At 39.8% G+C, this 14,783-nt stretch overlaps 1 protein-coding gene and 1 long non-coding RNA gene across 3 annotated transcripts in view; one reads left to right on the forward strand and one right to left on the reverse strand.

Annotated features, from left to right (window-relative positions):
- Nucleotides 1–14,783, reverse strand: part of LOC118448941 (uncharacterized) — a 231,552-nt gene that overhangs the window by 61,746 nt on the left and 155,023 nt on the right. The gene's annotated exons all lie outside the window — the stretch shown is intronic.
- LOC118448936 (uncharacterized) overlaps nucleotides 6,031–14,783 on the forward strand; it is a 52,287-nt gene continuing 43,534 nt past the window's right edge. For both annotated transcript variants that reach the window (XM_035882892.2, XM_035882891.2), the window contains exon 1: nucleotides 6,031–6,264. In XM_035882892.2, the coding sequence (XP_035738785.1) occupies nucleotides 6,075–6,264 (190 nt within the window). In that variant the 5' untranslated portion in view covers nucleotides 6,031–6,074. The remainder of the gene's footprint in view (nucleotides 6,265–14,783) is intronic.

Below are 14,783 nucleotides of genomic sequence, written 5' to 3' on the forward strand. Positions count from 1 at the left end.
TTCGTGTCAGTTGGCAATTAGACGTATTAAAATCTAAATTAGATTGTCGTGGTTTTTATTTTATTTTATTTTATTTTATTTTATTTTTTTTTTTTTTTATTTTATTTCTGTTTTATATTTTTTACTTTCATCCCTCTAAATATCGTCAAAACATCGTTGAATTTCGTTCGTAGAGTATATAATGGTTGTTGTTGAAAGGATAAGTAGAAGACCTTCGAAAGACGCAATCGGCAAGGCGTAAAAGCGAAGAACGGATTTGCTTTGACGGGAGAACGAAAGTCGAGTACGCTCGAGTGGCTAGCTCCGTCGGGTACAGGACTTCGAGGCTGGCTAACAGGTAGCTCTTTCTCTCTCTTTCTCTCTCTTTTTCTCTCTTTCTCTCTCTCTCTCTCTCTCTCTCTCTTTCTCTGGCAAAGAAGGATTCTCCTTTTCTTTCGAATCGTCGAAAAGAGAAATTTCACGGTTAGAAGGTGTGCTTCGAGGCCGTAACTCGAGAGATCCAACCAAAATTCCAAACAGCAGCGGCATACTACGTACCTACTTGAAAAAATTCCTTACCGCGAAAACTCGATCGTTAATTCCTTCGTTCTTCTTGTCTTTTTTATCGGTATTTTTTTCTTTTCCTTCATTTTCTTATTTCTTTCTTCTCTTTTCCTTTTTTCTTTTCTTTTTTTTTTTTTTGTTTTTTTTTTTTGTTTTCGGAATATCCAAAAACAGAAAAAGCTAGTATCGAGCCGATTATTCCGAGTTTCACGATGAAAGAGCCGGCGAAGGAACACGATATGCCGTGTCCCCTCCTCCCTCTCTCCGTATAATTGCCAATTTGCAAGTATAATAAACGGCTCAGAGGTTTGTGTTTTCGTTTATTAGCCGCGAATTACCCTCGCTTATTAGCGCGACGGTGCATTTCAAGTATCTCTGCGTTGTTGCTTCGTTTACTATAGAATTCGGGTCCTCGTGAATTACCTGAAAAACTATCTAGATCTATTCCCAGTTTTAGAAAATTTCCAATTTGCGGTGTATCAGTCGTACCGTATCAGGCAAGTACTTTCTTAGTTTTCCTTGAAACTAGAAAGAAAATTGAAAGTCCAAATTTGAAGAATTGATAATATATATTCGGTCGATTTTATGAATTAAAAATGTTTATCGTTTGTATTATTGAGTATAACTTAATCGGTATGAGTGTATACGAAGCAACGTATATTCACCTAAATCATAATTTTAATCCGAGGATTGCGAGTATTAGTATAGGCATTACAGATAACAACTTTCATTAAAACGTATTTCCAACTTGTGCATTGACAAGTATTTATCTATTTCAATTTATTATCACTTTTATTGAACTTGTGCATTATTGAGCTGAGTACAAAATACTTAACAAATATCTTTTTTCTTTTTTGTTCACGCTAATACCAAACATAAAGTTATTTATCGTATATATTTCTTAGAATTTCCTACATAGATAGAATACCTATAGAATTCTATAGAGATAGAAATAATGAAGATTAGAAATTTAAGTTTATATTAATGATCTTCCTCGTTAAGCGAACGCCGTACAGTAGTAGATCGGCATATAACTTTCACATTGTCTTAAATTTCCTGATATTAATGTTACGTTCTTCATTTCGATGCAATTTTTGTGATCCTCGAATGATCCGTCGCGACCTTCGTGTCGTGTCTTCAACATGAACGGTATATTACTCGAGAAGATATCGGCTTTCCTTGGCCAAGGGAAAGGAAGAAGAAGAGTAAAAGATCGAGACGATAGAGGGATTCGATAGGGGGTCCCCGATATATCGGGCCCCGTTGCTCGAGCGACGGCCACGATTGTGCGAGTTCCGATGCTCGCACCCTACGCACTCATACACTCATGCAACGTCCTCTTCTCTCGATATTTGATTTCTTTTTTTTTTCCTTTTTTTTTATCTTTTCTCTCTCTCTCTCTCCCTCTCTCTCTCTCTCTCTCTCTCTCTTTCTCTCTACGAGATCTCCTAGAAAAAAAAAAAAATAAATATACGGACGAGTGACGGTGCTATTGTACTCATGAGAAATCCAATGTACCAGTATCGAGAGATACTTGAAACTATGTCCTCGTATTTCAACAAGTTTTTCATCTGTTACAAATTGCCTTGATAGATATTTTTGTCCTGGTCAACGTATTTTAACGATATTTTTCCTATCGTAGCATCGAAAAGTGGATGACTTTTTTTTAGGTCGAAGGTAACAAGAAAAAAAAAAAAAGAAAAAGAAGAAGATCAGAAAGGAAAGAAAAGAATAATTTTAATTTAGCCCATGAATTTCTTTTAATTTTGAAAATAGTCGAACGATTGTAAAATTTTCTAAAGTACCTTAAGTATAGATATCTCTCTCTCTCTCTCTCTCTCTCTCTCTTTTCGTATGACACGTGGTCTTCACCTGCCCAAAACTTAACCGTTTTCGTTGCTTTCAAGGAAGACGAGATTAACGAATTTCGATAAGATTAGAAGGTGATACGTGATCGAGCTGATGGTTACGATGGAACTCTCCGACGATCGTTGGTTAGTCTTCGACTTTGGGACGTGTGTTTTCGAATAGATAAGAAACTTTTCGGATGTATCCATAGTTGATTTTTTTTTTCTTTATTTTCTTCATTGTTAGGATAAATGGGAAACAAAAATAATCATTGTTGACTATATACATTTAAGTTTTCATAGATTTATCTAATGGACGATAATCTTAATGAATGTAAGTTTGATTGATTAATCCAGTTGTAAACGACTAGCGTGTCTAGAAGAAGTTGGATTCTTTTTTTAGATTAGAGGATTTCCCCTTTTCCTCTCCTTCCTCTCTCTCTCTCTCTCTCTCTCTCTCTCTCTCTCTCTCTCTCTCTCTCTCTACATCCATCTCTATCTTACTTTCTAGTCTGCGAATTAACAACGTCGTAATCTCGTAATCTCGTATTCGGTCAAAGTCTCAGTGATAGTTCAACGTTCGTTATCTTCAGGAAGGTCCTCTTCTTATCTTTCTTCGTTTCGACGTACAAAAATTGGTGCTTAGATATACCAGAGAGAGAGAGAGAGAGAGAGAAAGAGGAAAAAAAATAGTTTCTTTTATTATTCTACAAAAATCGTAGGAAGTGTCTTGTTTTTTCTTTTGTTTTTCTTTTTTTTTCCTTTTCTCTCATTGGTTTTTTTTTTCATTCGTTTTCATAATTTCGTCGTAGGGTAAAAAACATACGTAATAAATATTCAGTCGATTACATGCTAGCGTGATATCACGAATGGATATTGAATCAAATCGTTATCAAAAGAATCGTCCGAAGTGCAAGAGGAAGAAACGCATATAGACACGTATAGATGTGCGTAGGTATTGATGAAAATAAAAATATATTATTCAAATAATCCGAATCGAATTGGCAGAATAATCGTAAAGATAATCGCAACGATAAACTCTGATCGATCCCGTCGTATTTTGAGTGGTACATGATCGATCGATGCTGCAACGATAATCGTCCAAATTTGACCGACGATTTTCACCATATTTCTTTTTTCTTTTTTTTTTTTTTCTTCCGAAGATAATACATATTGTAAATATTAGAAAGAAAAAAAAAATCGTGATAATTATTTGAACGGTTCTCGTAATGCGCGGAACAATAACGGATTTTTATTTTTATCTTTTCTCTTGATATTTATTGATAGCATTTGTCTTTTATAGATTGTAACATGGTACTCGATCGTTATATAGACCATCGGATTAAATAATGATATGTAAATAAGAGAATAAAAATTAGCCGATAAGAGAGTGCACCGAATTTCCGCAAAAGCGGAAATCTCTCTATACGGGCAAAAGGAAAAAAAAAAAAAAGAAAAAAAATAAATAAAATAAAACAGAAAAAGAAAAAAACGGAACAAAAATGTTCGTTGAAAATCAATCGCTGGATACACGGGCGCATTCCGGCAACAGTAATCTTATCCAACGGCTCCCTTACTCATTATCTTATCAGCTATCGTTTTCGAGTATTTTATTTGCTCTCTCCTTGGAGAGGACAATTTCCGTGGACTCCGTTTTGCGAATGATAAGGAAAAAAAAAAAAAAAGAAAAAAAAAAGAAAAATAAAAAAAAAGAAAAAAAATATCGCCTACCGAAACCAAATTAATCCTATCAATCAACGATCATCCTTTTCTTTTTTTTTTTTTTTTTTTTTACTTCTCAATAGATATCTATCTCTTACAAAATGAATTAATACCAATTACAATCCGAAATTATTTCCTTCCTTTTTTTTATATCTATTAATATTTCACACAAACTTTTTTCATGAATTTATTATTATTATTTAATTTGCTGGTTGCGATGGTTATCGTTGCGATTGTTTATAGTTCCAAGGTTAGTACTTGTATCTTTCTTCCTTTCGTGTCGCATCGTTGAAAGAATTGGTTCGATATTTTGAAGGGGGCGAGTGGGTCGAAGAGGGACTTTTCTTTCTCTCTCTCTCTCTCTCTCTCTCTCTCTCTCTCTTTCTCCCTCTTCGCTGTTTCTCCCTCGTTTGATTGCGTCACCGATGACCTTGATCGGCTACGAGTTTATTGATAAATCGTTTTGTGCCACTTTATCGTCGAGTACCTCAGTGTGTTACCACTAAAGCACTGATCAGGTAGCAATTAAGGAAAGATCTTCCCTTTTATCGGTTTCGTCACGTATTTTCAAGACTTTCCGTTTCATTTTTATCCGGTAGGTAAATTTAGTTTATTAATTTTTTGTTTTGTTTTTTAAATCTCGTCAGAGTTTTCTTTTAAAATTCGTTGAAGAGGAATTATTGATCATTTTTATAGATAGCTCTAGTATGAATTCTTCGTACGAATTCTATGTCCAAGAGTGAAGTACGGTCGAGATATATCTATCAAGATTTTCGAAAATCGATAGAAAATAATATTATCATTGTGAAAATAATATTAACGATTAATAACGTTAAAATAATTTGGTAGCATCATTACCACTAGAAGGATCAGTGATAATAATGAATATCGTCGATTAACGGTACATAATGAGGGGGGTCGAGAAAACGTTTCTTCTTACAATGTAATCGAGTATGGTTTGCCAGTGAGAGACCCATTGGGAGTCCGTAAAGACTATGACAAATTATTTATAGCCGTCGATAAAGGTGGTATAAATCTTGGTTCGCGTAGTTCGCGACTCGATTCTCACGTATCGAGTTCCTTGTAATTTACGAGACGATATCTCTCTTTCTCTTAAGCCGTTGAAGAAAGTGACAGAGAAAAAGCAAGTACACGGTGGTAGAGAATAAACTTTAACAAGTTAAATATCTAAAAGAGAAAAGTCCAATGGAATAATGACGCGTTGAAAGTTACGCGAGGGAGATCGCGAAAGCCGTGGATTGTTTTTAATTAATCGAATTTGAAAATTGACAGGAAGAAATAAAAATAAAAAAGTGAGACAAAGACAGAGAGCAAGCGGAGTTTTGAAAATGGGATTCATACGTCAGATTGAGAAAATCGTTAGATAAAATCTATGATCGAGGAGGGATCGACAAGATCTCGCGATAGGTATAGGGTTCTATCAGCACCATAAACCAATAACCATCTTTTCTCGATTGTTTCAGCGTGCGCCGAGGCAGGAACAACGATTACATCGATCGAGGAAACCTCCTCTACCAATCTCTCCGTCTCTTTTCCTCTATCCTGAGTGATTCAATCACAGGATTACCTATGAACTCGATGGCCGTCGGGTGGACCAAGCTAGCGAAAGAGAAGATGCATCATTGGCAGCTCTCTTAATCCTTTTCTTCTTCTTCTTCTTCTTCCTTTCTCTATCGTCTTTTCTCTGATCATTCTATCTCTCTTTCTCTTTCTCTTCCTCAATCCCTTCTTTTTTTCTCTCTTTCTCTTTCTTTCTCTTCCTTTCTATCTTTCGGTTTCTCTCTCGGTTTGACGCGAGAAGAGAATCGTGAGAGAATCGAGCTTCCTTAAGAGGAGGAGGAGGAGAGGAGGAGGAGGTGGTGGTGGAGGAGGAGGAGGAGGAGGAGGAGGAGGAGGTGGAGGATAAGGGGAATAAAAAAGAAAGAAAATTTCGGAGACAAAATGGACATGAGCAGCGAGTCGAGTGCGGCTAGGTGGTACGAACCACCTCGGACGTCCCTGGAGCCGCCCTCGGCGGCGGCCGCCGGGGTGGCCGGAGTCGTGGGCAATCCCACCGACTACAGGGGTTACTACCCCCATGCCGGACCCACCGCCCACCACCCCGCCGCCGCGGCGGCGCACTACGCCCACAGTGAGTACCGACCATCTTCTCTCTTTATCTCTCTCTTTCTCTCTTATCTTATTTTTTTCTATTTTCTTCATTATTTATGCCTTTTCTGTCTATCTTTCTTTTTTTTTTCTTTCAATTTTTTTTTCTTCCTCTTTTTTTTCTTTTTCTTTTTTTTTTTATTTTTTTTTCTTCACCGTTCTACAATTCGCACATTGACTTTGAGGAATTTCACGCGACTTTCATAAAAGTCTTAAGTATCGCCTTTTTTTTGCCCCTCTTTTCTTTTTAATGTAGATACAAACGAGTACCGTGTAATAGTTCGATTTATTGAACGGCCATTTGAAATACTTGGGAGACCTGCATTCTTGGATACACGCCATGTATTATTCATATTATGTCATAATTATACATTGTGTATCCAGGTGGATATTGCTGATAGCTGACTGGGAATTGACAATGCATTTAGCGATTTCTTCTTTTTCCTTGTGGTAGTTCGCGTGTAATGAGATATCTCTATTAAGTTAGGTGTGATCCTAGGGATTTAAGAGAAAGAAAAGAAATCTTTTGATTAGGTGTCGAGTGTGTATATTTGTTGTTGGGAAAATTGCGATGTTATAGAGCCGTTCCCTTTTTCTCTCTCTCTCTCTCTCTCTCTCTCTCTTTCTTTTTTTTCTTGAATAACCACTCGTAGGTATTTTAAGATAGAAGAAGAGATATCTACTCTTTGTTTCTCTTGTAAAGAAAATTACGAAAGGCAACGACGTGTTAAATATATTACACGAGACTAAAGCCCTGAGCGTATACATACATACCCCTCCTTCATCGTCGTGTCGAAGAAAGTTATCAAAGAAGAGCGCGTTGATATGTGCGACCTAGCTTCACGCGAGATAGGTGGTGGTAGTTTTAATCCCTCCGGCTAGGGAATAGAAAAAAAAGTCTCTCGGTTCAACGACCAGCTGCGACGAAACGGTGTCGTCCCTTCTGGTACTCGCTAATTAAGATATTAATGTTTCATCGAGGATAAGAGAGAGAGAGAGAGAAAGACTTTTCATTTCAATTCATTTGTTAATTACACGTTATCAAAACACTAGGAATATATTCGCGACATAAGTACCCACTTAATTGTTTAGAATTGGAATTAAGTGTAGCGCAGAAAAATAGGGAACGACTTTTTCGAAGCGAGAAAAAAAGAAGAAGATGAAGAAGAAGAAGAAGAAGAAGAAGAAGAAGAAGTGAGTTGGCTCGACAAAAAGAGATAGAGGAGAAGTAACGAAAAAGCAAAGGAGGTGAGGAGGGGGTGGAGGTAGGAAACTTGATCCAGCCGGTTAGATCGTCGAGGGCCTGGAACGCGATATCCCTGATTCGTGCCGACGTGCATGGATCATACTCGGGCCTCTGTTACCTCGCGCTGCCCAAAAAACGACCGTCCTAATCGGAATCAAATCTCTTTCTCTCTCTCTATCTCTCTCTCTCTTCTTTACTCTTTTTATCTTTGCGAGGAAGATTTCCATGATTTCAGGCCTGCACTTGCTTCAAAACACACACACGCGTGTGCATACACACACATACACATGATCTTACGTTAATTCCTTTTCGCGAATCTGATTTCCAAGAAATGATTTTTATCTTTTGAATCTGTTTCCGTTATGTTGAATCACTTTTCATTACAATATTAACACCATTGCATAGGACGGTTTATGATTTTTGTAGTTGTTAAAAAATTTGAATGCTTATTTCTTTTCCATAGACAAATATCATAAAGAATTTAGATATCTATAAATTGAAAGAGTTATATATTAAAGAATAAGAGACAAAGTTAGGTGAGAAACATAAACGATAGAGGACCAGTAAACGTAAAAATACTAAACAAACAAGGTAGATGGACGCATGCAACGGGATGCATAATGCACGCACGGTGGTTGCAGCAGACAGGAAGGAAGCGCAGCCAACCGCGAAGCCCACGGGCTGCCTCTGAGAGAGGTGCATACGTAATTGCAGGCCACGCGGGAGGCGCTGCTTTCATACCTATCTCTGTCTCTTTCACTCTTCTCTTAGTCTGGCCCCTCCCCTCGCATCCTCCTCGTCCGATCGAGGAAGAAGAGGGTCCGGAGGGCAGTCGCTGTCCTCCTCTTCGTAGTCCTCTGATTCTCTTCGTCGCCGTCGCCGTCACCATCACCGTTGCCGTCGCTGTCGCCGTCGCTGTCGCCGTTGCCGTCGCCGTCGCCATCGCCGTCGCCGTTGCCGTCGTTGTCGTAGTTCCAACAGTGTTTCTGTTTGCTGCTGCTGCTTGCTTCTTGCTGCTGCTGCTGCTGCTGCTGCTGCTGCTGCTGCTGCTGCTGCAAAACGTGTGCAACCGGCCGTCCAAACGGCGCCATCTTGCGCAAATGCACACGCCAACCGAAGGCGGAGCCTCTTTCCATTCTCTCTCTCTCTCTCTCTCTCTCTCTTTCTTTCTCTCTCACTTTCGCGAGTTTTGTGCGCTGGCAGATGTGCAGCTCGCGATGCAATTTCACCACGATCAATCTCGGTCCTCCTTGAAAACCGCCTTCCTTCTACTTCTTTTATTTCTTTTTTTGTCCTTTTTTGTTTGCCTGCTTACTTCATTTTTTATTTGCCCTCTTCGTTTTCTTCCGTGCCACGGGAGCAACACAGTAGATTCTTTCTCTTTCTCTCTCTCTCTCTCTCTCTCTCTCTCTCTCTCTCTCTCTCTCTCCTCTTTCTTTTAGAAATTCTTTTCGCACAGTTCTAGATCTTCCTATATGAACGTTCGATAGAGAATTTTTCTGAAAGGCATTTCAAATCATACGAGAAGACGCATATTTTTCAGCACGAAATTGCAGTATTATTATCGTCATTGAACGCTGCCGCAGTTATTGCTCCGGGGGTACGGGTGCCTTCAGAAAATGAGACGTTATTTTCTCGAGGTATATTTTCGTGCTTCCTGCACATTTGATTTTTTTTTTATATTTTTACGAGGATAACTGGTACGCGTCTAAGTACCATCATACAAAGTTCGATAGAAAATTCTCTTCCGCGTTGCATTCTTATTTTTAGATCTTCCCTTTTTTCTTCTTTTTTTTTTTTTTTTTTTTTTTTTTTTCTACATCCTTTGAGTCGAACGAGAAGAAAAGACTTCAGGAAAAACACGAGTTTGCTCGCGAATTTGTTCGTTATCTCATTCCGAGTTAGCTATCCTTTTAAAAGATTTTCATTCCTCGCAAACTCATAGCACGAATTACTTTGCTTATCGCGAAAAGAGGAGGAGGAGGAGGTGGAAGAAGAAGAGGAGGAGGAGGAGAAGGTTAAGCTGGTTGGTTGGTTGGTAGGAAGAAGAAGAGGAGGAGAGGTGTCGAAAAGCAAATGGTCGGGAAAACGAGCCGTCGGTATATACACGAATATACATAGATGTATACATACATACGTACATACATATATACGTACATGTATCTATACACCAGTACGAAAAAGCACGAATCGTCCTTTCAGTACGATGTCGGCTTTGAATCCTCTCGACCCTTTGAGCTCGTTCTCGACGCCTTCAACAAAAGTCCGCGGTCCTCTCTCTCTCTCTCTCTCTCTCTCTCTCTCTCTCTCTCGCTCTCGCTCTCTCTTGCTCTGCTTTACGCTCGAACACGCTCGCTCGAGGCGGCTAATTATTTGGAGTACTGGTCGCTTTGATGTCGGATGCTGACCAAATGGAGATATACACTGACTCGGCTGTAGTATCATTCATAGGACGAGCACGTACTCTCTTTCTCGAGCAGTTTTCAGCATGTGCTTTTAAATGGCACAGAAAACACATTCGAACGTATTCGTTTGTCCTGCGTATAAGTACTTGCTTTGTGCCAAGAGTGCAAGTGGATTATTTTCAGCCAGGTATATTACGACGAGTCATTCGTGAAATCTCTTTCTCTTCTAGCTATGATAATAGTAACATCTAAACGTGTCTCTCTCCTATTGTAGAAAAGATTAAGGGAAAAAGAGTTCATAAACAAAGGGACACTCTATATATATATATATATATGTATATATATATATATATATATATATATATATATATAATATTGCGTAGAATTTATTCAATTCTTTTTTTCCTCTACTTCTTTTCTTTTTCTTTTTTTTTTTTTCGAAATGTACGTCACGTCGGTCACGTCGAAATATTTTATATATTCTGAAAATAATTGTGAGTTTATTTTATAGTATAGTATATAAAAGAAAGGTAATATAAGTCGAAAGGCGAGCCGATCGTAATTAAGAACAAAGTGAAATCTGCGTTTAATTATCATGCCGATTCGAAATCGGTATACATATAGGTACGTGGTTTAAACGAGAAAGAGGGAGATAGATGGATAAAGAGAGAGAAAGAGAGGGAATCACGTAGCCCAAGCTTTGGTGTTGTTTGCTGCCTTTGCGATTCTCTGACGCCGTGATGACGGCGTTGCCGTCGACGCCACAGACCGTCCTCTTTTTTTGCAATGCTCGCGTGCGTTACTTATTCGTTATCCGCTGCCACGGTTCTCGGCATATAACATGAACTGTGAAACAGAAGGAGAGAGAGAGTCTGCGTTCTTCATGGGCGTGGTTAGCGAAAAAAAAAAAGGGAGTGAAAAAGGTTGAACGTCGGGAAACATTGGCACGAAGCGATGCACCATAATTTTTATTATTCTCTTCTTTATTTTTTTTTTTCTTTTTTTTTTTTTTACTATTTTTTGTTGCAGTTATCAATCGTACGATCGTAAACCGATTTCATATTCGAGCGGGTATTGTGCTAGGATACCGCATATAACCAATGAAAATCGTAAAATCGTTCTCCCATTAAATTTCGGAGCGAACACATCGAACGGGGGGTATGCTATTTCAAAGCTGCATAAAAAACCGATTGCCACAATACAAAAAGAGAGGAAAAAACACGAAAAAATGAGAGAAAGAGAGAGAGAGGAAAAAATCCGCGTATAAGTGATGCCCACGTTCGTTCGACGCCATCTTGATTTCCATGGTACGAGCTCGCTCGTTCGCGCGCGCGTCCGCGCTCACACACAGTTTCCACGGCGGGCCGATTATATCCATGGATTTTTCATGAATATTCATGGCCGGACTATACTCGCGACGGCCGTTTCCGTGGCGCGTTATAACCGCCTAGTTATTATCCAGAAATCGTTGGATCGAATCGCTCGCAGCTCCGGCGTTGCTGGACATCGCTTATGTACGCGTTCGGTCAACGATAATATTTGACTGCCGTCAATATCGAGTAGTATAAGAAAATGATAGGAACGAGACGTCAACGACGACGAATTGTTTTCAATCGATTTCACAACGATCGCGAGCTTCTCGCGTACGTGGCTTTTTATTACCTAGCAATGCGAACATTTTATCAAGAGAAAGAGAGATAGAGAGAGAAAGAGAGAGAGAGAGAGAGAGAGAGAGAGAAACAAGAGAGCCAAAGAGAAAAAAAGGTGCTCGTTCAAAGCGGTCGCAGTGGAAAAGCGGCGCCATATTCGATCGACGACCCGTTTCCATCATAATGTTGTTGAGAATCAACACCAAAGGAAATTTCTTCGAGTCTTCGTGTTACCTAAACGAGACTAGTTCTCTCGGACGGTTCGTTCCCTCTCTCTTTTTTCTCATAGATCATTTCTCTATTTCTCTTTCGTTTCTCTATTTCTCTTTCGTTTTCACACAGGCATATGTAGTAAGTAAGGTTGTAGGTACTATTACTTACCTAGACGACGTTTATTGCCGGCGCACGATGCCAACTTTTTCCCACATGGATTTTATCACACTCCTCGCGACGACACGTCTATGATTAAACGTTGATCGATGATTCCTAATTACTTTCTTACTTTAAGAAAAGATCTTTTTAGAGAAGATCTCTAGAGATACCAGACGCGAGAGATCATTTCTTATCTATGTATATATATATATATATATATATATATATATATATATTATATTGTTTAAATGAAAATAAATGAAGCTTTGCATTTTGAATTTTGTGAAAACAGATCTAGGTAATGTCATTCGATCGCTTACTCGGCTGAGTTTACCACCCCATCGGTGGCCATCTTTGGATGGATCGGCGGCTAGAGGGCGGATGGGGAGGGGGGAGGGGTGGGAGTGGGGGTTAAATCGAACCGAGTCGACGAAAATATCGTCGAGATAACGGGCCGAGAGTTATATTTGCTGTGGAAAAAGAAAGAAAGCAAGAAAGAAAGAATGAAAGAAATAAGGGGAGGATGGTCAAAAAAGTTTCGTGAAACGCCGTAAAAAGGTTCGTGGCATGAAGGAGCGACAGAAAGAGAGAGAGAGAGAGAAAGAGAGAAGGGTGGAATGGAGGGAGAAGGGCGGAGCGGTATAGAGCGATAAATATCGCTCGGTATGGAAGTTTTTATTGCGTCGAGAGTGCGAACTGCTCCCTCTGTCTGCTCATTTTTCGCGCCACCTCCTCCTATCTCCTTCTTTTTCTCTGTCTCCATCTCCCTCCCTTCTCCCTCCCCCCCCACCTCCTCTTCCTCCTCCTCCTTCTTCCTCTTTCTGCCTCATCCTTCTTTTCGCACTCTTCCCCGTCGACGCGTTTTTTCGCTGAAAAGGAAGGAAAGGCCAACGAACTCGTCCTCATCGTAAATCGTTGACCCACTGTGTGTGCTCGGCGTTCGGACAACCGAGACTCGCATAATCGAACGAATTTCATGGATTTTGCTATACATACTAGGATGTAGGTACCTACTTGTTGGAAATTTCACGATTAGCGAATCAATTAAGCGTTACCCATAGAGATAGCATGTTTTTCCGATGTATTCGATGTCCGATGAACACCACCAGCAGTGCGAGAGCGAGAGCGAGAGCGTGAGAGAGAGAGAGAGAGAGAGAGAGAGAGAGAGAGAGAGAGAAAGAGAGGAGTAGAGGAGCAGGTTGCAGCTGCAAAAGTTATCGTTCGCGATTAATATTTTGGAGAGTGAGTCCTATAGCCTGTTTACTTTTCATCCTCGTTCACCGCTGCTATAATGCAGTAGATCCAATTACAAGCGGTACATCGCTGGGCTCCGATTAATTGCACGACGCTGCAGCTGCCGCTGCTCGTTTCCCCCTTTACTGGCGTTGCCTCTTTGATGCATCGCAACGTTGCATCTGTAATTTCTCCTTGCGTTCGGATCAGAGTTACTACGCGACTGTTCTAATAGACGGAAGTTGTCCTCTTCGTTCGATTGATGATGAATCATTCAAAAAATTTCAAGAAAAAATAATAATAGAGAGGAAGAAGATATTTTTTATATCTTTTTTCTTTCTTTCTTTCTTTCTTTCTTTCTTTTTTCCTTTGAAATAGACAAATGATGAAAATCGTAATGGCATTATGGAGACACGATAAATCGGCAGGGAATAGACGGTAGCACCATGGTGGAGGGCTTAAAGCTTAAATTAATGCCTATAATTCAATGGGAATCGAGGGCATCGAAGAGAGAGAGAGAGAGAGAGAGAGAGAGAGAGAGAGAGAGAGAGAGAGAAAGAGACGGAGGAGTAGTAGTAGTTGGGAACGGAGCTTGGCAAAACAGTCTCGCGTTATCAGCGTATGCCGTGAAGGTGGCGGAGCAGTACCGGCAAGTTCCACTCGATATATCGATCGTATGCTTCGTCGGCCAACTTCATCCGCCGTAAGCACGTAGGGAATGTATGCACGCGAAGCTTTCGTGCGAGCATCCTGACTTCTACCTTTCGAATTTCCTCCCTTCACGATGAATTCGACCGAGCACACGTGAGAGGGGTGTTAATGACTTTTCTATCGGGGATGGAAATCTATCGTGACAAAACTGAATGGATTTCTTTTTTCTTTCTTAAATAGCATGCTTTTTGTATGACACATGTTCTTCGTTACCGTTCATGCCGTACGAAAATATGAATATTTATAGGGTGGCTGAGAATAGTTGACATTGGTAATTACTTTGTACGATCCATTAATAAGAATGATCGAACATGGTAATATAGGAAAGTTAAGTAAATGTTAAATATATTATAGGATATAACAGTAAGAGACACTATAAAAGGCATACATACGTGAACATACTTAGTTAAACGCAATATCGATAGATCACACCTGACGTACTAGACAACAACTACACAGAGAATTCGTGTTAGGTCGTGAAGGTATCACCGATCGCTAGGTACAAGATAAAACGCGAGTCTCTTCGATGATAATAAGATAAGATACAGGAGAGAAGTCTCTTTTTTTCTTCCCCTCTCTCCCTCTCTCTATCTTTCTGTTCTGAAAGTGTATTATATACTCCAACTACTATACCAACTAATAAAATTCCTGTTCGTAGTAAGAGAGAAAGAGAGAAAGGCCATAGTAAGTAGAGTTGGTAGCATCGACGAAGAATCGTCGTCGTCGTCGTCGTGGTCGTCTTTGTCGTTCGTTGGCTTCCTCCCGCGACGAAGCGGTTGCTAATGAAGAGCTAATTACGCGAGCGAGCCGCGACTCGCATAGAGCTTTATCGCATATAAGGCGAGACGCGATGCCACGTATAACTTGGCTTTCTATAAGAGGAGAG

This window comes from Vespa mandarinia, chromosome 12, assembly GCF_050613455.1.
Source record: "Vespa mandarinia isolate Hongniang chromosome 12, ASM5061345v1, whole genome shotgun sequence".
Classification (NCBI taxonomy): domain Eukaryota; kingdom Metazoa; phylum Arthropoda; class Insecta; order Hymenoptera; family Vespidae; genus Vespa; species Vespa mandarinia.